We start from the raw sequence: 25,106 nt of genomic DNA, 5'->3' as shown, positions 1-25,106 counted from the left end.
ATACACAAAAATAAACTCAAAATGGATTAGAGACCTAAATGTAAGACTGGACACTATAAAACTCTTAGAGGAAAACATAGGAAGAACACTCTTTGACATAAATCACAGAAAGATCTTTTTTGATCCACCTCCTAGAGTAATGGAAATAAAAACAAAAATAAACAAATGGGACCTAATGAAACTTCAAAGCTTTTGCACAGCAAAGGAAACCATAAACAAGACGAAAAGACAACCCTCAGAATGGGAGAAAATATTTGCAAACGAATCAACGGACAAAGGATTAATCTCCAAAATATATAAACAGCTCATTCAGCTCAATATTAAAGAAACAAACACCCCAATCCAAAAATGGGCAGAAGACCTAAATAGACATTTCTCCAAAGAAGACATACAGACGGCCACGAAGCACATGTAAAGATGCTCAACATCACTAATTATTAGAGAAATGCAAATCAAAACTACAATGAGATATCACCTCACACCAGTTAGAATGGGCATCATCAGAAAATCTACAAACCACAAATGCTGGAGAGGGTGTGGAGAAAAGGGAACCCTCTTGCACTGTTGGTGGGAATGTAAATTGATACAGCCACTGTGGAGAACAATACGGAGGTTCCTTAAAAAACTAAAAATAGAATTACCATATGACCCAGCAATCCCACTACTGGGCATATACCCAGAGAAAACCGTAATTCAAAAAGACACATGCACCTGAATGTTCATTGCAGCACTATTTACAATAGCCAGGTCATGGAAGCAACCTAAATGCCCATCAACAGACGAATGGATAAAGAAGTTGTGGTACATATATACAATGGAATATTACTCAGCCATAAAAAGGAATGAAATTGAGTCATTTGTTGATACGTGGATGGATCTAGAGACTGTCATACAGAGTGAAGTAAGTCAGAAAGAGAAAAACAAATATCGTATATTAACGCATGTATGTGGAACCTAGAAAAATGGTACAGATGAACCGGCTTGCAGGGCAGAAGTTGAGACACAGATGTAGAGAACAAACGTATGGGCACCAAGGGGTGGGAAACTGCAGTGGGGTGGGGATGGTGGTGTGCTGAATTGGGCGATTGGGATTGATATGTATAAAGTGATGTGTATAAAATTGATGACTGATTAAAAAAAAAAAAGCAAAAAAAAAATAATAAAAATAAAAATCAAACTCTTTAAAAAAAAAAAAAAAACAACTCCCAACAAACAAAAAGTCCAGGACTAGGTAGCTTCACAGGCGAATTCTATCAAAAAAAAAAAAAAAAAACCACATCGGTCCCATTACCTGCTCACTACAATAACTAAAATTTAAAAGTTGGCAACACCAAACACTTACAAGGATGTAGAACTATTAGAACTCATACTACTGGAATTGTAAAATGTACAATTCGGAAAACTGGCAATTTCATTAAAAGTTTAACATACATCTACCATCTGACCCAACAATTCCTAGATACGTTTAGAGAAATTAAAATATATCCACAAAAACCTTGTACAAGAATTTTCATAGCTGCTTTATCATAATAGTACAAAACTAGAAACAGCCCGGGTATCAACAGATGAATAGATCAACTATGATATAGTCAATTGAATACTCCCCAGTAATAAAAAGAAAGGAATTACTAACACCTGCAACAACATGGATGAGTCTCAAACATTATGCTGAAAAACACTAGACACAATAAAGCACATGTTGTATGATTCCATCTATAAGACATGTCAGAATAGACAAACTAATCTATCATGACAGAAATCCGAAGTTATTGCTTCTTGGGGCAGAATAGTGGGATCAACTGAGAAAAAGCATAAGGGAATTTTCTGAACGGATGGCAATGTTCTATATCTTGATGAAAGATGAATTACAAGGGTACATGCATTTGTGAAAACTGCTTGAACGTTACACTTAATATCTGTGTGTTTCACTGTATGTAAATCATACCACTATTTTAAAAAGATAAAAAGTACACTGGCTTTGGAATCACCCAGGCTTCAGCTCTGCCACTTGGCAGCTCTGCGACCTTAGCCAAGTGTTAAACTGTCAGTTTCCTTATCTGTAAAATGGGGAGAACAAGAGTTGAGAACAACTTCATAGAGTTAAAAGAATAAAGGAGACAATGTTTTAAAACCATTAGCATACAGTAAATGCTCACTAAATATTAGCCCAAAAAGTTAGAAACCCTTCATCATATATTTCAGCAACGAAGAAACATGCAGTAACAGCTAGAGCAGCTAAATACTTGGCAATTCACATATACTATCTAACTTGCTTTTAAAAACAACCCCTAACAGGGATTATTACTGTTTTATGGATGAAGAAACTGACCTTCACAGGTTGCCTATGGTCACTTAGCAAGGACTGGCAAAAGCCAAGATGCAAACTCTCATGTTCTTTCCACTGCACCACACCGTGTCCATTAGGGTCACTTTCAGCAACATGACCTGCAACTGCCAGGACAGCACAATTCATATGAGAAGCTTACTTAAGGCTCCCTACATTCTTGATAGCAGGGTAAAAAGGAGGCCAATTCTGATAGCTTGATTAGTGAATGGAGGCAGGGCTGCAAGCAGAAGCCTGAAAACGCTGCTCTAAGCTTTTACCCTGTTTTTTGGCTTCAAGATGGTTCCTGATACTTGAGGATACAGGTTCCCATTCCTTAGAGCAATTTCAAGATAAGAGAATTCTGAATGTAAAATCTATCATCTAAATGGGAAGCTGTAGCCTGGGTGACTCAATTTGACAGAATAGTTTGGAAGCTTGGCAGCTGAAATGAGAGCCACAGATTTTTAAAAAAATATATATCTCATTTCTTAATACAAGAGCCTTGTTAAAAAAAATTAAGGGATAAAACCCGGTGGTCCAGTAGTTAGGACTCCGCACTTCCACTGCCGGGGGCCCAGGTTCAGTCTCTGGTCAGGGACCTAAGATCCCACAAGCTGCGGTGTGGCCAATAAATTAATTAATTTATAAAAATTAAAACAGAAATAGTGAAAGTTACTCTGTGATACCACCTGCCCAAAGAAATCGCTGTTAACTGTTCAGTGTATCTTCTTCCAGACTAAAATTTACCTTCTCCTTAATGATTCTATAGTATTCCATTACATGGATAACTATAATCCATTTTAGTCCCCTAGTAAACTTTTGAGCTGTTCCTTTTTTGCTACTACAAATGCTGAAAAGAGTATCTGTGAATATACATTTTGCACACCTTTCATTTCTTATAGGATAAATACCCAGATGTACTAACTGCTAAATCTGCAAATTTAAATTAAAAAATTTTTAATTTTAAACTGCTAAATCTGCAAGAATAAACCCGAACATTTTTAGTTGACAGATATTGTTAGATTATACTCACAGACTTCCCATTTTCCCACACCTTCATCTGCACTGTTAATTATCATTTTTTAATGTAGGAACTGCAAACTCAAATGCCTAGAGAACACTGGAAGGAAACATAAATGGATGAAGGAGGCCATGTGGGTTTGTGACAAACCTGAGTGTGCATGCTCATTTAAAGAGGGCAGCCACTACTCTGTTCCAGCCAACAGATGCCATGTATCAACAGAAATCCAGGCCCAGTGCTGGACCATCCAATTTATCAAGAAGGCCAGAAATGGAAATTTTTATGAAACTCTTGCAGGTTTTAAATGTTGACAACTAACATGCTTTTATTTAAACATCCAGTTAGTCAAACAAAATACATCTATAAGCCAGACTACATTTAGCACGTGGAATTTTGTGCTAAGGTGAAAACGATATAACACTATTTTCACTGTGAATCTTATTATTCATGCAGTTTATCCTTTCCTATGCTTATCAACAGAGGATATATCTATTCAATTTTGGTTCATACTGTCAGCACCCTTCAAAGAAAGATGCTTATCTTTTCTTTCAGATTCAAATCTACAACAACAAATACTGGACCAACAAAAAAGATATGTAACTTCAGATACAGAAGCTAAGAGTCTTAACTGACCTGTATGCCCAGAAAAGGCTTATGAAGACTCATTTGGGACTGAATTGCTATACTCTCCTCAACATACTTACAGAACCCCAAGATTTTGAGAGAAAACACCAATTTGTAAAACTATGTATAACTCTGAAGAGGGTGGCTTTAATAATCCAGGGTTTCCCTCCATTACCTAATACATTTGCCTAACACAGCAAATTTTCTCCTTGGTGAGACATCAGAAAAGGAAGAGAAGAATTCCCACACATCCACTTTGTTATCATATACTGAATGTAAACAACCACTTTCAGCTTTTTTTTTTTTTTTTAATTTATTTTTATATTTATTTTTGGCTGTGTTGGGTCTTCGTTTCTGTGCGAGGGCTTTCTCTAGTTGTGGCAAGCGGGGGCCACTCTTCATTGCGGTGCGCAGGCCTCTCACTATCGCGGCCTCTCTTGTTGTGGAGCACAGGCTCCAGATGCGCAGGCTCAGTAGCTGTGGCTCACGGGCCCAGTTGCTCCGCGGCATGTGGGATCCTCCCAGACCAGGGCTCGAACCCGTGTCCCCTGCATTGGCAGGCAGACTCTCAACCACTGTGCCACCAGGGAAGCCCCAGCTTTTTTGAAAAAATGAATTAAAGCACAGGTTTATAGGAATCCTTCTCTGCTCTCAAAATGTTACTGCAATACCGGTCCCACAGAAATAATTTCAGCAACCTATCTAATTTCAGAGTTTCTTCTCATTCCTTCTTAGTCATCCATTGCATATCTCCAGACCCAGATGTTCAAGCATTCCCTGAACCCACCATAGATAATGGCAGAGATCCATGACTATCCAAGGATCCAACAAGAGCCTTTGAATGCAACTATCTTTTCATCAATTGTAAACAAGTCCTAAACTCTTGGCTCCATAGGGAGTCTCTATCAAGTCAGTATAAACTCTGAAATAGGGGCAAAGGTCAAGGGGATGAAGCTCAGCCTAAACTCTGGATCTCATCCCACCCCCACCCTGTTCAAAAGAATTCTTATCAGAAAGGAACTCCCCAGCAAAAGGCCACATTCAGGAGATGTGATCTTGCAGTGATCTAGCAGATTCAGCTGAAGCTTTGGAAGCAAGCCTCTTGGAACTGTTATGAATGTGAAATACCAATATCACATACAGAATGTTGTGAAGGAAAGGTGACATAAAGGGGAAAACCAAGGGAACTTATCTTATGAACTTATCTTCATTTGTTTCAGGAAAGAACCTGTTTGATAATACATAGTGGAATAATCCTGAACCTCAGAAGAAATCTCTGGGAACCTATTCCACAGTGAATTACTCTACTTTACATCCAAAATAATTCTAATATATGCAAAAGAGCCCAAATGACACTTAGAAAACAGTCTTTATTCTGTACATAAAAGGCCCCGTTATATATGTTATAAATCCTTATACTGCCTTAAACTCTTCCATTAGCATCTGAGACTTGTCACAGTCAAGAGAGCTAGAAACAGGATAGAAGATTCATTAAAACAGCAGCTCTGAAGTCCCAGATGTTTCTCCACTGTGTACTTTGGGGTGAGTCATTTAACCTATCCAGGCCTTAGCACTCTCATCTGTTAGAATAGGAATAGTATCTTTTCAAACAGGTTTTATGAGTGCTTAATGAAAAATGCACATGAAGCATTTAATGTGTAATAAATATTAGCCATTATTATTATTACTACTATTATGTAGTAAAAGCCACATATCAAGTTTTGTGTCTGCCGTTCCTGACTAAACCAGAGTCCCTTGAGGGCAGGAACTGAGTCTTAGGCTTGGCACACACATCAAAGGGAAAAAGAGAAATGGGGAGGGAAGGAAACAGTGGACTAGGTATTACAAAGTCAAACTTAAATTTAGATATTTTATATGCTATAACCAACCCTTCTCACTCCCACTAAATATGTTCAAAGTACCTAGCACATAAGGAATACCCAATTAATGTTAATTTTCTTTGATCTCTAACACCCAACCTTAAGTTCATTATCTGCAGACCACACTTGGGTTTATACGAACTGTTTTCTGAGATCAAAAATTGTGACATATAGTTTGACAACTAGGAATAGACCCATAGGACATAGTACAGAATGTTGGAATTTTGGAATGAACCTATGGGTAACTCTAGCTGAGATGTACATTTCTCTTTTATAGCTTGAAGGATCCACAAAAAGTCTCCTTGGGATCCCAAAACACTTGATAGATGAACGCAAAGCCAGAGCAAACTAGTGGTGTTAGGCTGTCTTATTCTGAAGCTGTTTTTTAAATTGCCTGTTCATCCCACATCACTCATGGATCTCTGCCTGGTGGGCATCTATCAGTATGGCAACAGAGAGGAAAGATTTATTTAACTTTCAAGTCTCTTCTAAAATGCTCATTTATCCAGGTCTTTGCTCAGCAGGGGAAAATATATACATATGTGTCTGAGTCAGCAAGAATCCCAAGTATGCAGTCTTTTAAAAATGGTAGGGACTTCCCTGGCGGCGCAGTAGTTGAGAATCCGCCTGCCAGTGCAGGGGACATGGGTTCAAGCCCTGGTTCGGGAAGATCCCACATGCCGCAAAGCAAGTAAGCCCATGCGCCACAACTACTGAGTCTGCACTCTAGAGCCCGAGAGCCACAACTACTGAAGCCCGTGAGCCATAACTACTGAAGCCTGTGAGCCATAACTACTGAAGCCCATGCACCTAGAGCCCATGCTCTGCAACAAGAGAAGCCACTGCAATGAGAAGCCCATGCACTGCAACGAAGAGTAGCCCCTACCCGCTGCAACTAGAGAAAGCCCACACGCAGCAACAAAGACCCAACGCAGCCAAAAAATTAATTAATTATTTTTTAAAAGTATCATAGGATTTATAAATAAATAAATAAAATAAAATGGTAATGGCAGGTCTTTAATTACACAAATTTCTTCCTCAGCATGCTCTCTATAAGACCTTGCTACTGACCAAAGAGAAAGTGCATAATCTGAGTATTTATTTTAAATAAGCAGAGGGTTAACTCCTTTAGTTTCCTAAGAGGTTAAATAAATGGGTTGGCAGATGGTCATTTTGGTTACCTGCTGCTGGTTGGGCGAAGGGGCCCAAAACACCCTAACAGTCAACCAGATGGTAAGAACAGTCTTGGCCAGCAGTACATGAGCTCCACTCCTTTGAGGGAACTATTTACTTGAAGCACTAACTTACACCTGCTAACATCTGGAATGATTTATCTTTGTGTCATTAGGCAACACAGGATAGTTTAATTGAATAAAGTGGTTACAACAGCCCTTAGGTACAGAAAGACTGAGAATTTCAACATTATGCTACATAGCCTAGAATAGCATACACTTAATAGTGTTTACCATTTGCCAAGCATTGTTCCAAATGCATATATTACTTCCTTTAATCTCCACAATAGCCTTGTGAAGTAGAAGTACTTTTTTATTGTCCCCATTTAACAGATGAGAATACTAAGGCACAGAGAGGTTAAATAACTTAGCCAAGATTACAGAGCTAGTAAATACTGAAGCCAAGTTGAACTCAAGCAATCTTGAGCCAGAGTCCATGCTCTTAATTCAGAAGAGTTTTGGCTTATATAAAAAGCTAAAGGGCTCACTTGAAATGCGGACAAAAAATTTATATAAAACTATGTTCACTGTGGCACTATTTATAATGTAGAAAAAACTGCAAACAACGTAAATGCCCAACAATAGGTAAATGGTTAAATAAACCATGGTAAACTTACTCACTTACAATGAAATATTATCTTGCCATTAAAAATATTTATGAAAACTGTTTCATGACTTGGGACAGTGTTCCCAATGTAATGTTGAGTGGGGGAGCAATAAACAGGATACAAAATTGTATATATGATTTCTAACCACGTAAAAAATAAGCTCAGACACAAACTGGAAGGACATATTCTCAAATAAGAAACAATGGTTATTTCCAGGTGGTGGGATTAGGGGTGTTTATAGTTTTCTTTTAGTGTTTTCCACAATGAACACTCATTATCCTACTATCAGTTTAAACAAAGGCAATTTTTTTCTTTTAATCAAGCTGCACGAAAATCCTCAAGCAGTTGGTATAAACAGCTAAAAAGCTTCTAATCTGTCTAAACTTCAAGGAGTTACTTTCCTTGGCATAATACCCTTTGAACACCAAACAACATAGTTAGCACATACCAAAAAGAATGCTCATCTTCAAATTTGGAAGCTGAACTAAAATACGAGTATTTTCAATTTTGGTCAGTGTTTATTCTCTAATTATTTGTAGGATTATTTTACAAGAAGAGAAATGGATTTAACTATTTAGAGGCCAAGAACCCAGGAATGGCTTTGCTGAAATAGAATAAGGGACAAAAGTCTGACTAGGGAGGAAGAACAGCTGTTGCTAATCCAACTATTTACCCTTTGACCCTCTATCTGGCCAATAACTGAACAGTGTCAATTGTTTTCCTGTATCATGTGCTGTTTACGAGCCCTGAGAGGCATGAAAGGAATTAATAATTTAGCCTAGATAGCCAACAGCCTTTATTGGGGAGCCCCTTGTCTGTGGGACAGAAATCAGAGCAAGTAACTGTCCTGAAGTCATAGGTCCCTTTACTGTTCCTGTTTTATAGCCTAATTGGTCCCCAAACATAAATCAATTATTTCTCCTGTTTTAAGCAACAATGACTTCTATTCTCTAACTTCCCTTGTATCAAGTCAGTCCTTGTTCTCTTGAATTTTACAACTACACGGTAAGAACGATGGCTGAGGAAAAAACTCGGGGAGCAGGGCAGACTGGGGTTATTTGGAAACAGAAGCACAGAAAGGTTATGCTGTTTTGAACTTCTCTTGACCTTTGACTGCCCTTGTCCCTTATGCTAACAGGCAGGGTACAGAGATGCTTCTTGTAGAAATGAACTTAGCCTGAACCTGTGCTGTAACATTGGACTCCAGGAAGCCCAGGAATCATAGGAAGGCAGCCAGAGTGTGAGTAGCTGCCCATATTCTAAGCATGCTACCCATCTGGTCTATCACAAAAAATGTAGGGGGAAAAAAAAGGCTATACAAATTTTACAAAGTCAGTCTTTCCTCATCCAGTTCCAACATGTCCCAAACTTGCTGTCTACAACCACTGCCAAGCAAACTGGGAAATCAGCAACAACGGAATTTCCTGGTCCAAAATAAGCAAGTATGAGCAGGCCTTCCTTATCAGGAATTTGGGGGGTAAGGGAGACATTGGAGCCTCTAAATTCCAAAGATGCATCACAAAGAAAACCCTATTATTCTCCATCTAATGTGTGGAAGTTGTGAAATATTAACATAGGAGATGTTATTCCTTCCCAATCAGAAGCCATGTAATTTGTAGTATCAACAACCATAACCAACTTCACACAACACATGTGTACAGCCCATTTCAGTCTTGAGGTGTGCTATGACTTGGTAGGACTAAGCATGCTCAATTGAACCCCAAGATTGACTCAGACCAGATGATAAACTTTTGTTTCTTCCCATTCATTATTATAATGTCAGATCTTTATGTATTTCTTCAAAGAGAAAGACCAAAAATACTAACTTCACAAAAATAACATGTGGACTATTGAATATACTGGCCACATAAGCTAAGTATGATTTTTAAAAGAAAAATGATTTTTTTAGGTAACTCCCATTCTATACTGATATATAAAATTATGATTCAATATCTGTTCATTCTCATGGAATGGAGAGGTCTATAAAGCACAATATCTAGCTAGAGAGTCTATGCAGAAATGTTAAATGAGTTAGAATTACTTGGCCCAGAAAGAACAATAATCCAATAATAATCTTCATAAGAATATCAAGTGCCTTTCCTAGAAGATGGGCATGAATATTTTCAATTGCTACTAAGTGCAGAAAAAGAGAATAAATTTGGATACTATGTGTTAAATTAGAGATTTAAAAAAGTGTATTTTGAAATAATTCCAGACAAGGAAATATTTTCCAATAGACTATTAATAAATTAGGGCAGGACATTTAGGGCAGCCTAGAACTGGGCCTGTTGCAGAGAACATTCAATGTTAAACTGAGTTCTCAATTATCTGGCTTGTTTTATGTGTAGTTCTATCTGAAAGATCACAGAGCATGTCAATATCCTTCCTAGTGTTCAAAAATGCTTCTAAGAGAGGACCATGACTCGAGAATTTACCTTTTGCTCCTCCTAAATGACGGCTATTCATAAGAGAAAGACAGTGAAAATAGTGTGTTCACTCACAGGTAATGGGATGTCAGGTAGGAAGGTGGGGTAAACTGAGCCTATATTACCTACAAAGCTGATTCTGAACTTTATGACTTGTAGAAAGACAAATCTATTTCCCTGGTGTTTTATAAGCATTATGAGACTTATTTTGTCTTGCAATTAATAAGTTAGTTGAACAAACATGAATGTTTATACTATTAAGGTGTGTGAGGAAAATATCAGAAGGTGCACAGCTGATATTAGTCAGGATGGTGAGAAGGTGAACTTTATCACTTAACCTCAACAGCAGAATGGTGACCAATAACCAGCCCCATGACCCTAACAAGTATAAGAACTAGAAAAAATAACTCTAAATCATCTCATGGAGTCTCAATCTAAAATATCATTCGACCTTCTGGTATTATAGCAAAATAAGGTATGTATACACTGAATATTCTCCATATCCCAGAATGGTGTATGCCACATTATGAGAGCACTATAAACACAGATGATTATCTATGATCAAGACTTATATAGTCCTGAAAAGCATCATTTAATTAGACTTTGAAATGGTCATTCTCATACCTTAAACTTAAGAATGCAGATGAAGATGCTTTAGAAATTAAACTGTGGTATGAAGGTTATCAACTATAAATATCTAAACCTTTACATAATCCTTCTTTGAAAGAAATTATATCAAAATTATGTCAAAATTTTAAAAAGTGGTTGTGGGTATATGGTTGTATGTGTGCATAAATGAAAGCACAATTTTTGTTGGTGGTGGTTTCATGGGATGATGGAGAACAAGAAACTAGTATTAAATAGAAATTTTCAGCGAAGAATTTTCTATTAAATGGCTAGACTCTGGCCACCAAATAACATTAGGAGAAGAAAAAGAAAACATAACTAGAAAAGAGAGAATGCCCTCCCCATAATCATAAATTAAAGTGAAATAAAATCTGTCAATAGGTCTATAAATGACATCTTAAGTTATACATTTCAAAGTACACACACATACACTTTTCTTACACATGAACACTGGGGAACATTCAGAACTTACTAGTGCTTGGGTCAAGCTCTGCCAATTCGTCCTGACAAAAACCTAAAGAGAAAACAACAGGAAAAAAAGATTACAATTCATGAATTACTCCAAGGTGCCTCCAAATATGAAAAATCAAGTATCATATAGCGGGAAAAAAAATCCAGACTCAGATGTCAAATCTGGATTTGAATCCTAGCTCTATAACATTTAGCTACTGTACATCCTTCTTTGAGCCTCCATTTCATCATCTTTATATAAAAAAATGGAGATAGTAACAGCACTTATCATGGAGTAGTAATGAGGATTAAGTGAGACGCTGATATAAAATGCTTATTTAGCACAGTCCCTGGCACAGAGGAGCTCAATAAACAACAGCACAAGTAATTATGAGTAAGCATGCCAAAGTTAGCTGTAAAAAGTTCGTAATAAAATTACAATGTACTTAATACTCGTCATGTTCTACTATGTTATCAATGAATTATTTTCCAAAAGAAAGCAAAATATACAAAATATGAACTTATAAAATATCAAACAGGATAATTTTACTTAAAATTTTCACAGTTGCTGAAGAATTTTACCTATACACACAAATAGGAGCAATTCTTCCATTAATAAATATGCTATTCAAGTTGGAATAAAGACCTCTCAAAGCACATTTCAGGCCCAAAAAGTCTGAGCTACATCTTTCTGATTGGTGTGTAACTATCACACTGAAGAGAAAAATCAAGCACAGTGAGTGGCAAACACCCAGTAGGTGTTCTATACATAGGTGATGAAAGTTCTATTTTCCTGGAATGACTGCTTACTCTCTCCAGTTTGCCTTCTACTCATCCTCAGAAAAGCTTTTTCTTGCCTCCCTTATCCTTGTGTCATACACAAGGTCAAAGCCCCCTGTTATAATTATCTATAATGCTTTGTGCACTCATAAACAAGGAATTACTGGCTCAATGTCTGATGACACTATTAGACTGTTCCACTAACAGTGTTCCACCATCCCAGGGGAAGGGACCTGGCCTGTCTTGTTCACAGCTGTATCCCCATTATGTCTCACAAGCCTAGTATAAAGCAGATGTTCAATAAATATCAACTGTAGTATCTCAATGGTAAATTCAAAAACAATGGAGCAAAACTAGGACTAGAGGGATATAAGAACATTTTCTGTCATCAGAGCCAGGCAACCAGAAGCCAAAAGAGCAACTGAGCGTCATGTGGAGAAGAAGAATTCAAACAGCAAGTAGACTGTTTAAACACCACTTTTAAAGTCGTTGCAATCCTGGGCATTCACCAAACAAGCCACAGTCCTTCTTGGTAAAGAACTATTCATCATCCTTCAAGACCCAGCTCAAATATGACAACTATGAAACGTGGAAAACAGAAGAGGCCTCTCCTGCATTCACAACTTAAATAACTGCCTCCTCCACTAGACAGTGAGCTCTTCAAGGGTAGGGACAGTGCCATATCCATCTGCAGAGCTGCTTCTACGCCCGAAACAGTTGCCGATACATTACGTAAGGTACTCAAATGCAGGATGAACTAAACAGAAAACACAACCCTGCCTCTAGATCACAGTCTAGGGGAAGGAAGTCACAGGATCAGAAAATCTAAGTCTAGCCTGAAAAGTGTGTGGAATGTCTGAATGAGGAAATCTGATCTGGAAAACCAGAGTTTGGAAGCTGCTAAAGTGGATGAGATACCTAAAAAGGCTCACCTCAGAGCAACTTTAAACCCTCTCTACCTAAACACATGGGGATCAGAAAAGCTGTGGAGAGATGCCAGGCAATGAGAAAATCACTCGTTACACATGGTTCCAATATTGAACATCCTGCCAGAAATGAAACTGAGAATAAGCATTCACTTAACATAAATTGACTCAAAAATAGGACAAAAAACATGGGAAGGCAGAATAGTATAATGGGAAAGTTATAGTTCAAGCCACTTTTAGTTTAGTCATATGACTTTAGGCAAGTCACTCCCTATTCTGGACCTCAGATTCTGGACATTAAATGAAAGAGCTGTACTAGAAGTCTCAAGAAAAGACAAAGCCTAACACATTTTCTGAAAACAACATTCGGAACTCAAAGTAACTAGATCAAACACAAATAAAGAGACGGTGACTAAAAAAAAAGAAATACTATGAAAAATAGTTAAAGTGGACATCTATTGCTTTTATCTGCCTAGCAACCACTCCCCCCTTCTGGTTAATGGCATTCTGATTTTACTTTGGAGACTTATCCCTTTTACACTTTCAGTTGATATGACCCAAGTAGGATTGACCCTAACCCTGCTATAAACTGGGATTAACAACAGCACTTACCTTACAGGTCTGTTAAAAGGATTAAATGAGATAGTGCTTGTAAAGACTTTACACAGTACTTGACAAAGTCAAAGCTCAACATATGTGAGCTACTACTAACTAACTAACCCCAAGGGTCCATCCAATCTAGTGCTGTATCTGTGGTACCAAAAAGGAGATTATAGGAGGGTTAACTATTGACTCATTCATGACACCATCCAAAGACCTGGAATGGAACCCCCTAACATCACTAATGTAGTTTAATTACTTGCTGTGATTCTTGAACCTTTTTTTATATTTTGAGCCTATAAATTGCTTGATGCAATAATTCCAGATGTAGTACGCTATGCCCCGAGGAAAGAAGAACTCTTTATATTTTCCTTAAAACAAATTCCTCCAGTGGTCACAAAGATCCCTGATTATGGAATTCAGTAACTATGTCCACAGTGCCTCCATCCAGCCCTGAGACCACTGGCTAATAATGTTGTCTCTGGCTTTACAGATCATCACTAATGCAGGAGGCCTGAGGAGATATGGAGAACAATGTTAATCCTACCTCCTGACAAGTCAATGGAATGGCTAGATCTGGCTACCGTTCTCAGTCTCACCCAGATTCTCAGCAACCAGATCTAGCTAGCAAAATGATTCCTAGCTAGAAGAATCCAAACCACTGCTAGAAGTAACCCCAATGTGTGTTCAATTCAATTCAACACAGAGGCAAAGGGTATCAGAATTGTTTGGTAAAAAGCAGACTCCTAAGGCACATAAATACACAAATATAACCCCAAAACCTTCTGCCTCACAAAATACAACATATTAAACAGATTAGGAAATGTTGTGAGAAATCCAGAGTCTTTGGCTGGTGACTTAAATTGCTTTAAAAAGGGAGAGACAAGAGACACAGATTGGTTCCTAAAATGATAGATATACCACTAAATTAGCATGCTTACAAGCAATTTGAAATTTAGTGCAAAGCTTATATATATTCTGTTACCACGGTTTAACTTAGAAGACAGATGCATAGTGAAAAGGACATGGGTCTGAGTTAGAGTTGGATTCAAATCCCGTATCTGCCACTATTTTTGTTTAATTAACTACCCTATAGCTACTTCCTGAAATGGGGATAAAAATAACCATCTGGTTCAACTGTTGTGAGATTTGGTGAATATATATAAATAACCAACTTTATGGTAAGAGATCAATAAATGGCTCTCAGTCTAGGAATTTTCTTTAATACAAAGGAAGATCCAGTTGACAAGCTTTTCTCCAATAGGAAAGAATTTGGCAAAAACAAAAAGATCAGTGACTCCTTGATCTGTGATTGGCTACAGTGATAGATTTTGAAAATATTGATTTTTTTCTTTATTTACTATTTTTGGCTATAAACTTATACATTTACTACAATAGGATCTTAAATAAACTTTGAGTATACAATTTTTTTCCAAATGTGAACAAAAGCTTATGGGTAATGCCACTTAACAAATTCAAGCCTAAAACACTAGCTAATTGTAATCTATAATGTGTTTTTTACAAAAGCAAGTTAAATATTACTCTAGGAATGTTTTAATTTCATTCAATTTGACTGTAGGAAGGCAGCATGGTGCAATAGAGACTTGGATCCTGGTCAGGATTCTGCCAATCTACTTTGAAGCCCACAAGGCAAAATTAAGGTGAGGCCCTTAAAAGGCAAAATTCTATAATTTTAATCAAACATCTCATCTTTCCCCAAAACAGAAATCACATATTAACATTAGTTTAAATGTTTTAATTAAATATGAGATATAACATTATTTTACCTAGTCAACTGCAATTCAAGTTTCATGTACTTTAAAATGTGAGATATGAAGTGAAGCAGAGCTTCCAGAAGGAAGTTAGGGATCTAGAAGGATTTTGAAACTATTCTGCCTTATTAGGTTCCCTACTCTGTGATCCCAATTCCCTCTGCTTTCCACACCAAATCACCACCAGGGCTACTGACCGTGAATTCGGGTTTTAGAGAATTTTGTTTTCCATACTCCCTAAGAAAAATGCTAAAAATCTTTACCCAGGATTTGTACTGATACACAAGAGTCATTCACTGGTACTTTCTGGACCAACAGCTCAGGTCATCTGTGTCAGTTTCCCATCTGCTTTGTGCCCCTGATCAAGATTAGGTTCCCAATGAAACTCTGTGTCCTTCTTTCAGTCAGATCTGGTCTCAGCCCTAACTATCCCCCGCCTCAAGGCTGAGGCACATCCCAGGATCCCAGGAAAGGCTGCTCAGTAAATGTTGAGGAACTACTTCTTTCTCCAAAAAGCAATGGTACTAAACCACATGCTACCACAATGAAGTTCTTGCCAAAATATCAAGTTCTAAGAGAAAATAACAGTTTCAGTATTCTCTGCCTTTGAAGTCTAGACCAACAATGTCCAATTGAAATTCCTACAATGATGGAAATGTTCTCTCTCTTCATTATCCAAAATGATAGCCACTAGCCACATGTGGCTATTAAGCACTTGGAATGTGACTAGTGTGACTGAGCAACTGAATTTTTAACTTAATTTAATTTTGATTAATTAAAGTAGCCACGTAAGGCCAGTGGCTATTATAATGGAAAACATAAGACTAGGAAAAAAGTCTTCCCTCTTCTAAATGTATTATGCCACCTTTTGGACTCTGTTGCAGCTTTAAAGTAAATGAAATATGGAAATGCTTACGCTAGTGTTATTTACTAACCAATTCATAAGTTTATCAGTTGTTATCAGAAAGTAATTCCATCAGCCTAGCAAATATAGTCACTTACTCCCTCAAATGTTATTAAGTACCTGCCCACACTGTAGCAGCTCCTAGGCCTGGAAGATACAAATATCAGTAAGAATGACCCTACTGTCAGAGAATGAATAGTCCAGAGGGGTACAGAATAAAAATTAACTATAGAGCACAACAATATGAATGTACTTAATGCCACTGAACTGTACACTTAAAATGGTTAAAATGGTAAATTTTATGTTATATATATTTTACTACAATAAGAAAAGATTAAAGCCAAATGAAATAAAGATAGCGAAGGAACTTCCCTGGTGGTCCAGTGGTTAGGACTCCACACTTCCACTGCAGGAGCACAGGTTCAATACCTGGTTGGGGAACTAAGATCCCACATGCCGCGTGGTGTGGCCAAAAAAAAAAAAAAAAAAAAGCTAGTGAAATAGACAATAACATTAAAAAAATTAATGGTAGGAAGTGAATGATGGACAAATTGGGACAGATGGACAAGGTGAAACTGGGAAGCACTGCAGAGTAGTAAGAGCATATCTTTTGCTATCAGAATAGGTTTGAGTACTGGCACCATCACTTACTACTGTGTTAACTTAGGAAGTGACTTCACCTATCTGAGCCAATTTCCTCATCTGTAGATTGTTGTGAGGATTCAATGAAATGATACACTCAGGGCAGTGGAAAGCGCTTAAGAGCTGCTATCAATATTAGTGAGAACAGAGCAGCAACCATGGGGCCAGGGGCATGTGCAAGGGATAAGCATTCACCAGACAAACAGGGCTATTTGAGAAACATATGCAGAGGAAGCCACATGTAAAAGGCATGAACAGAGAAAGTGAACAATGTTACCTGGTAATGTGATTTGACTGGAGCCCCAGCCAGGGCCATATCATAAAGGGTTTTAACTGCCATACATGGGGAGTTTTTGGCTTTTATTCTATAGGCAATAGTCACTGAGGAAAGGAAATACATGGATACACCTAGGAAGTGTGTCAATACCAGCCCAACTCTGACTAACTTCAATACAGTGGTTCTAAAATTTCAACCAGGTAACTAAAAGCATAAGGGTTAAAAGGATGGGAGGAAAGCGCTCTGAGAGGGTAGCCACGATGTACATGGCAAACCATCCACAGATCCTGAAATTCTAGGAACTCTTCCCATTTTTCAGGGCCCCTCCCAACTCCATCTCCTATACTGCTTTTGGTACAAAGAATGGCTTAGGTAGCGGCTGAAAAGGAACGTAGCTTTTTTTTTTTTTTTTTTTGGTAACAAACATTAGCTAGCCAAACCATGGCCTGCCTTACAGTCCAGTTTGCAGCCTACAATTTAGCCCCAGACCCAAGCAAATACAGAAACACTTTTCTTTAGATTGGCTGAGCATTAAATTCACATCTGCCTCTTTCCTTTCTATCCAGTGAGTGGGATGCCACTTGGGCCATTAGCTTTTGTTTCTCACAGGCAACCTGATAAACTATACTTCAGGAATAACAGAAAATGCTTTTGAATACAGAGACAGCACCACAGGTCTGCACAGCAAAAGCTGGCTGGCAGAACTTCAAGTCATATTTCCCTTTCTCCACCTACAAATGTCAAGGTCACATTTTAAAAACTGCAACAAAAACAAAGCCCTTTCCCTAATGTCATTTTTTTAACATGAAATCTTAGGGGCAGAAAAAAAGAGTGGGGGGAGGAAAAGCCTAGAATTCTCAATTATATAACCTATTGTGCCCACATATTTGCTCAGCTTAAATGGTGCTTACAAGAAGTGTCTACATTTCTATGGAAACATTAATAAGTTCCATCTGATCAACCTACATCACCTTTCATTCAGTTTTTCAGCCTTCTAGCTTTGTAACTGCAGCCTTGAAACCATACTGAAGGCAGAAAAGCTAGCTCAAGATTATGACATTTCAATTTTAAGATATTTTAAAAAATAAAAGCAGTACAAAGCTTCAAGGCTGTGTCTAGAGAATCAGAAGGTGAAAACAGTTTAGGAAGGCAATTCGGTTTGATGAGTCAGAGGTCATTAGTGTTTCTATGGAAATATAGTACAGGCATTTCTCAGAAAACTGCATGTACTGATGAGCCTCTGACATTTTTCATTTACAATTCCTGGATCTCTGTAGTAACAAAAGAGATTGTTGATAATTCTCCATTCAGCTTGGAGGTTAAAGAAATTTCAAAATGCACACATACAATAAAATGTATAAAATAATCTCTCAGCTGCCATTTATTGAATCTTTACTATAGGCCTGGCATTGGCTTGATGCTTTACATGAATTCTTCCTTTCTCCATCTTATAGGTTTAAACAGATTATTGTATTCTGTTACATGGAAAGAGCCACAAAAGTCAAAACAAGAGAACTTCTATTCAGAGTAGCTGGGCTAATAAAACCCCACCTTTGCAAGGTACATGCTTTTCAACAGCTAGCTGGGAACTTGACGTTATTTCAAAAAACAAACCCTGACATTCCCACAAAAGCAGGGCTTCAGAGTCCAAGAAAAAAACACCACACCTTAGATGAGTCCATTATAAACCTCCTCTTGAATAATCCAAGATAATCAGAAGCAGCCAGAGTAACTTCACTAACTAGATCAAACCGAAGTATAAAACTTTACATGAATGAATGAATGCAATATTGTAATTAAACAAGAACTAGGTTCTTTTAGAAAAATGTTACTCCCAGCAGGAGTAGGGAGAGTGAAGATTTTTTTTTGCTCATTGTCATTTCAAAGACTAACTGAAGAAGAGTCTTACAGACAAAGGAGTTTGTTTGACCGTGGTCACAGAGCTTTCGAGGTCATTTCAGAACCATCTGTTGAGGATGATTTTTTTTTTCTCCATTCTACTTTTCTGATTGAAAATATATTGTTTTTATAAACAGAAACATGCACATTTAAAAAATCCTAAGAACAATGAAAAATATTTTTAAAAAGAATGTATATATATGTATAACTGAATCACTTTGCTGTACAGCAGTAATTAACACAACATTGTAAATCAACTTTACTTCAATAAAAAAGAAAAAGCCTAAGAACAAAATGATTCGCCTTAACTCTCTAAAATTGACCAGTTCAACTGAAGGGAAAAAAAAAAACCTCCCAGACATTCTCCAAGTGACTTTTAAATTACTTCTTATTAGAAACATAATTCTGGGCACTAATCTTTCTGACATACTAGTTAACCATTAATGCTAAATAAAGCTCAGCACCGTCTCTCATGTCTCAGCTTCAGAAATCCATTGTGTGGCAACAAAAAGATACAACATCTTTAAACTTCCACCCCAGAATCTTTCAAATATGAAGCAAAGCTAGTTGTTAGTTAATCATATCTATGAAATAACCCCAAAAGAAATTTTTTTAAACTATTCGAACTGGAGTCAAGATAGAAGAGCAAAAACCAACATATGTTTATAGCACCACATAAATGCAAAAGACACTCCACAAACAGGATTAAGGGTGAAAAACTCCTGCTGCTTCTTATATGCTACACTTTCCTACGTTCTAAAATTAAACTCAATAAATATTTACCTAGCATTTTCAATATAGGGCACTATGCTAAGTTAAAAGGGATACAAAGATGAATAAAGCTGGCTACCCCTAGATTCTTACAATCCCTCTCCCCACTGGTAACCACTAGTTTGTTCTCTATATCTGTGAGTCTGCTTCTTTGTTATATTCACTAGTCTGTTCTATTTTTTTACATTCCACATATAAGTGATATCATACAACACTTTGTATTTGTCTTCCTCTGTCTGACTTATTTCAATTAGCATAATAACCTCCAAGTCCATCCATGTTGCTGCAAACAGCAAAATTTCATTCTTTCTAACGGCTTAGTATTCCATTGTATGTATATTACCACATCATCTTTATCCATTCATCTGTTGACAGACACTTAGGTCGCTTCCATATCTTGGCAATTGTAAATAATGCTGCCATGAACGTTGGGGTGTATGTATATTTTCGAATTAGTGTTTCTGGTTTTTTTGGATATATAGCCAGGAGTCAAACTGCTGGGTCATATATGGTAGTTCTATTTTTAGTTTTTAAAGAAACCTCCATACTGTTTTCCACAGTGGCTACACCAGTTTACACTCCCACCAATAGTGTTACAAGGATTCCCTTTTCTCCACATCCTTACCAACATTTGTTATTTGTGTTCTTTTTGATGACAGCCATCCTGACAGGTGTGAGATGATGCTTCATTGTAGTTTTGATTTGCATTTCCCTGATGATTAGCGATGTTGAGCATCTTCTCATGTGCCTGTTGGCTGGCTCCCCATTTTCAACATGTTTAGCATGGCATGGAAGGCCTTAAATCATAGAAATAGGGAATTCCCTGGCAGTCCAGTGGTTAAGACTCCGAGCTTTCACTGCCAAGGGCCCGGGTCTGATCCCTGGTCGGGGAACTGAGATCCCACGGGCCACGTGGCACCGCCAAAAAAAAAAAAAAAAATCATAGAAATAAGCAAGTCCAACACTTGGAAAGCTACTTTTTAGAACCTTCTTTTCCTTGACTCATCATGAAGTTTGTAAAGGGTAAAACATCAATTCCTATTTCCAAACTCTTAACTCTTTATACAGAGATAAAAACGTCTATACCAACTCTGATGTTAAAGCAATTTCCTAATGTCGAGACATCAATAAAGTGATACACTAGGGAGGCAAGACACCTGAACACTAGCCTTACTCTGGTACTAATAAGCCATTTGTGTAATGCTGAGGGATCTACTCCCTCTGTGCTCCATTTTCTCTTCAGTAAAAGGAGAAAGTCTGGCCAATTTTCTTAGTATTTTTTCAGCTCTAAAGTCTATGAATTTTTCAAAAGTTGGCAGTTGTGTATACTAGGGGATACAGAGGATATAACGTTAACACTTGAGGAACCCTTAAGAGGTTGCCAAGATTCTTAGATTTTTTTTTTTTTTTAACTAGAAGAAACCTTATAAATCATCTCTAATCTCTTCCATCCCAGTCTAGCCCCCATTTTACAGAAGGAAGAAATTGTGTAAAGGGAGTAACATCTGTAATATCTCTCTGCTTTAAACGATAATCATGGTCCTAAAGGCTTTGGCATTTTCCCAATCTAAAAATGGCAACAATAATAGTACATACATGTCACAGAGCTGCGGAGAGGATTAAATGAAATAAAAAAAATTTAAAGCACTCAAGAGAGTACCTGGTGCATAGTACATGTTTAGTAAAGGTTAGCCATTATTTTTTTTTTTTTTAGATGGACCAGTTATTCAATCAGGTTCTTTGTAAGAAGTTTAGAACACTATTTTGTGAGGATAAATTCCATTTGTAAGAGCAAACACAGAGCGGAGGTAGCCCTGGAGCTGAGGAACAGCTTTGTTTCTTCATAGAATTTGTGAGTCCACAGCTTTCTGATCAACCTTGCGCTGCTCTGTAATCTCATATTTCTCTCTGTGGGTCGAAGATCTCACCTTCCTGGTGCCTGGGCTTACACAGCTTCTTCTTCTTGAAGTAAGCATCAGTAAGATGTTCTAGGATTTTTCACACCACTGATATCAATTTTGATGGAGGTGGCAATGACAAATTTCTGGTGTTCTGCGGAGAACTCGATTGAGGGACAGAGGCCCAGCCACAAGTAGCAAGCCACTGCTCAGCTGCTTCAGAAAGATGACCCTCTTGCCTCCGTGGCGCCCAGTGAAGCAGATCAGAATGGTCCCAGGAGTGATGCCAGCACGCAGTTTTCTCACATGCTTACTGAAGGGTTTTTTGCCATGACTTAACAGCTTTCCAGGCACATTTTCAGTAGGATAATACCTAGGCACTTTGCGAAGTTAACCACTCGGGTACCACCATTCTTGTCACCACCAACTGGTTTTGTGACAGTAGCAAGGACCATCACCTTCTTTTTCTTTTCAACCTTGGATTTAGCTACTGAATACTTTATCTTGTACAAGGCCTTTCTGGAATACATAACCAATCAGGAATACTGGCCAGTTCCTCTGACCAAGACAGGGTTTCAGCTGCAGTGGGGCTTCCCCTTCTTAACCTTTGTAACCTTGCCACCAGCATCAGCCTTTTTTTTTTTCCTTTTAATTTTTATCGGAGTATGGTTGCTTTACAATGTTGTGTTAGCCTCCACTGTACAACAAAATGAAACAGCCATACACACACAGATATCCCCTCCCTTTTGGACTTCCCTCCCATTTAGGTTACCACAGTGCATTAGGTAGAGTTCCCTGAGCTATACAGTATGTTCCCATCAGTTGTCTAATTTATACATACTATCAATAATGTATATGTGTCAATCCCAGTCTCCCAATTCCTCCCACCCCACCCCTTTCCCCCTTGGTATCCATACATTTGTTCTCTACACATCAGCCTTCTTCGCTTCACATTTTTTCTCTTTAGTATCTGGCTTCTCAGCTTTTCCACTGCCATCTTGTAAGATGAGAAAATGGAGTTAGCCATTATTATCATAGTTGGGAAAGTCATTCTGATCTTCACCCTCCAAGCCACAAATATAAGTATACTTGTGAAACAGACTTCTTTTTTTTTTTTTTTTAATTTATTTTATTTATTTATTTTTGGCTGCTCTGGGTCGTCGTTGCTGCGCACAAGCCCCCTCCAGCCGCAGCGAGCAGGGGCCACTCTTCACCGTGGCACGCGGACTTCTCATTGCGGTGGCCTCTCCCGTTGCGGAGCATGGGCCCCAGGTGCGCGGGCCTCAGCAGTTGCGGCACGCGGGCTCAGCAGCCGTGGCTCGCAGGCTCCAGAGCGCAGGCTCAGCAGCTGCGGCGCACGGGCCCAGCGGCTCTGCGGCACGTGGGATCCTCCCGGACCAGGGCCCGAACCCGTGTCCCCTGCATTGGCAGGCGGACTCCCAACCACTGCGCCATCAGGGAAGCCCAGACTTCTTGATTAAAAAACATAAACCACTTTGCAGCAGCTCTAGGGAAACTGTTCCACTCTGTGCACACACAGAGAATAGGACCTTTTATTAAGTCATCACTCAGTGCTATTATTGAGATGTTGGCTTCTTGATGAAGCTACAGCATTCATGTGAAAACTGACCTCTGGGTCAACCATTCAGATCTCAGATCACCAGACCAATGAAATAAATGACTGGGGCATGTTTAAGAGCTACAGATACTAGTCTACCCTGCCCAACTAAAATCATACTCTACTTGTATAATACATGCATCCTTTTAATTTTTGATACCTGTTATAAGGTCTGTCAGCTTAGGGGTAAAGTTCATCTTCTAACATTATCATGCATTAGCATTAGCACAAACATAATGTAGCATTCTTACTTCCGAATATGTATCTCAAAACTAAGTGAAATACCAAAAATGTCAGGCTTCCAGAGTGGGGAACCATTACTTGGTATACAGCACTTCTCATCTGACTTTAGCAATCCTGTTTCTGCATATGCTTCACATTCCTGAATAAGTCAAAGTGACGATATTTTTAGAATATTAACTAATGATGTCAAGATGAGAAGAGTGTACTCATAAGGTCAACAAGGCAGACTGAAATACAAGCTGACCTGGAAATTGAAGTTGTGTAGACATACTGGTTGCTTACAGTCACTACCATATTACAGTCTTCGTGTTTTCAGTTCACGATATTCATTTTTTAACTTGTTCCACATAGTATTAAGTAGCCTAATGTTATTTTGCTTTATTTCCTAAAGCCATTAAGTATTACAATTCCCTCCCATTCCACACAGAGACCTACTTCTGTGTCACATGCCCAGGGCCAGCACTGCCTCCCTGTTTGCAAGGACATGTCCTAAGTCCCACAACAGCATCCTTCTCCAACACCACTAATTGGTTTTCGACTTCATTCTTTTCCTTGGAAACACAAAAAGGTATCTTTTTAAAAAAAATGGTCAGGGACTTCCCTGGTGGCGCAGGGGTTAAGAATCCACCTGCCAATGCAGGGGACCCGGGTTCGAGCCCTGGTCCGGGAAGATCCCGCGTGCCGTGGAGCAACTAAGCCCATGCGCCACAACTACTGAGCCTGCACTCTAGAGCCCGTGAGCTACAACTACTGAGTCTGCGCGCCTAGAGCCCGCGCTCCGCAACAAGAGAAGCCACCGCAATGAGAAGCACGCGCACCGCAACAAAGAGTGGACCCCGCTCGACACAACTAGAGAAAGTCCACATGCAGCAATGAAGACCCAATGCAACCAAAAATAAATAAGTAAATAAAAATAAAATAAAATAAAATAAATTTTTAAATGGCCAGTTAAAAAAAAAAAGTTAAGAATTTAAACAAGCAATTTTCAAGGGGCACACCTGTCCCCATGCCTAAAAATGGAGGCGGCATTAACTCTGAAGTTTGGTTTTAATTTTTGCATCTGCCATTAAAGCAATGTCTTCTAAATACTAGACTCCTTAAGGTACAAATGGCCCTTAGGATCCTCCTCTATCAGAATATGGTGCTGAGATTCCAAGAGTGTGAGGCCTAGAGTCAAACAGCCTATAGTTGAATCCCATCTCTCCCATTTACCAGGCCAAGTCACATAACTGCTCTCAGTTTTCTCATCTGCAAAATGACAGTAATAATGTAACTCTCCTTATAAGACTGCTACACATAATTAGTACACGGTAAGAACACAATAAATTTCAATTTAAGAAAAAAGACAAATGCTTAACTACAAGATTTTCAGAGAAAGATAATGATCACAAACTAAGTACGAATTATACTGATTTTGCACATGAATAGAGTTGCTAAATCACAATTCAGCTAAGAAATTGGTTTGGGACAAATTTTTTTCCTTTCAACAGGAAGAACACAAATACTTCATGCTCTAATCAAGAGAGACATTAGGTTTTTGTTTATGATTTAGAATTTAAAGTGGTAAAATTCTAGATAGAGC

The 25,106-nt window shown here is 38.3% G+C and overlaps 1 protein-coding gene and 1 pseudogene across 1 annotated transcript in view; both read right to left on the bottom strand.

Annotated features, from left to right (window-relative positions):
* Positions 1-25,106, bottom strand: part of NR6A1 (nuclear receptor subfamily 6 group A member 1) — a 211,986-nt gene that overhangs the window by 169,412 nt on the left and 17,468 nt on the right. Inside the window, exon 2 of the mRNA XM_061200972.1 lies at positions 11,217-11,258. Within this exon, the coding sequence (XP_061056955.1) occupies positions 11,217-11,258 (42 nt within the window). The remainder of the gene's footprint in view (positions 1-11,216; positions 11,259-25,106) is intronic.
* On the bottom strand, positions 21,509-22,208 carry LOC133098226 (large ribosomal subunit protein eL6-like; annotated as a pseudogene).

This window comes from Eubalaena glacialis, chromosome 9 (assembly GCF_028564815.1).
Source record: "Eubalaena glacialis isolate mEubGla1 chromosome 9, mEubGla1.1.hap2.+ XY, whole genome shotgun sequence".
Classification (NCBI taxonomy): Eukaryota; Metazoa; Chordata; class Mammalia; order Artiodactyla; family Balaenidae; genus Eubalaena; species Eubalaena glacialis.
The sequence above is the reverse complement of the archived record's forward strand: the minus strand, read 5'-3'. Positions and strand labels throughout refer to the sequence as shown.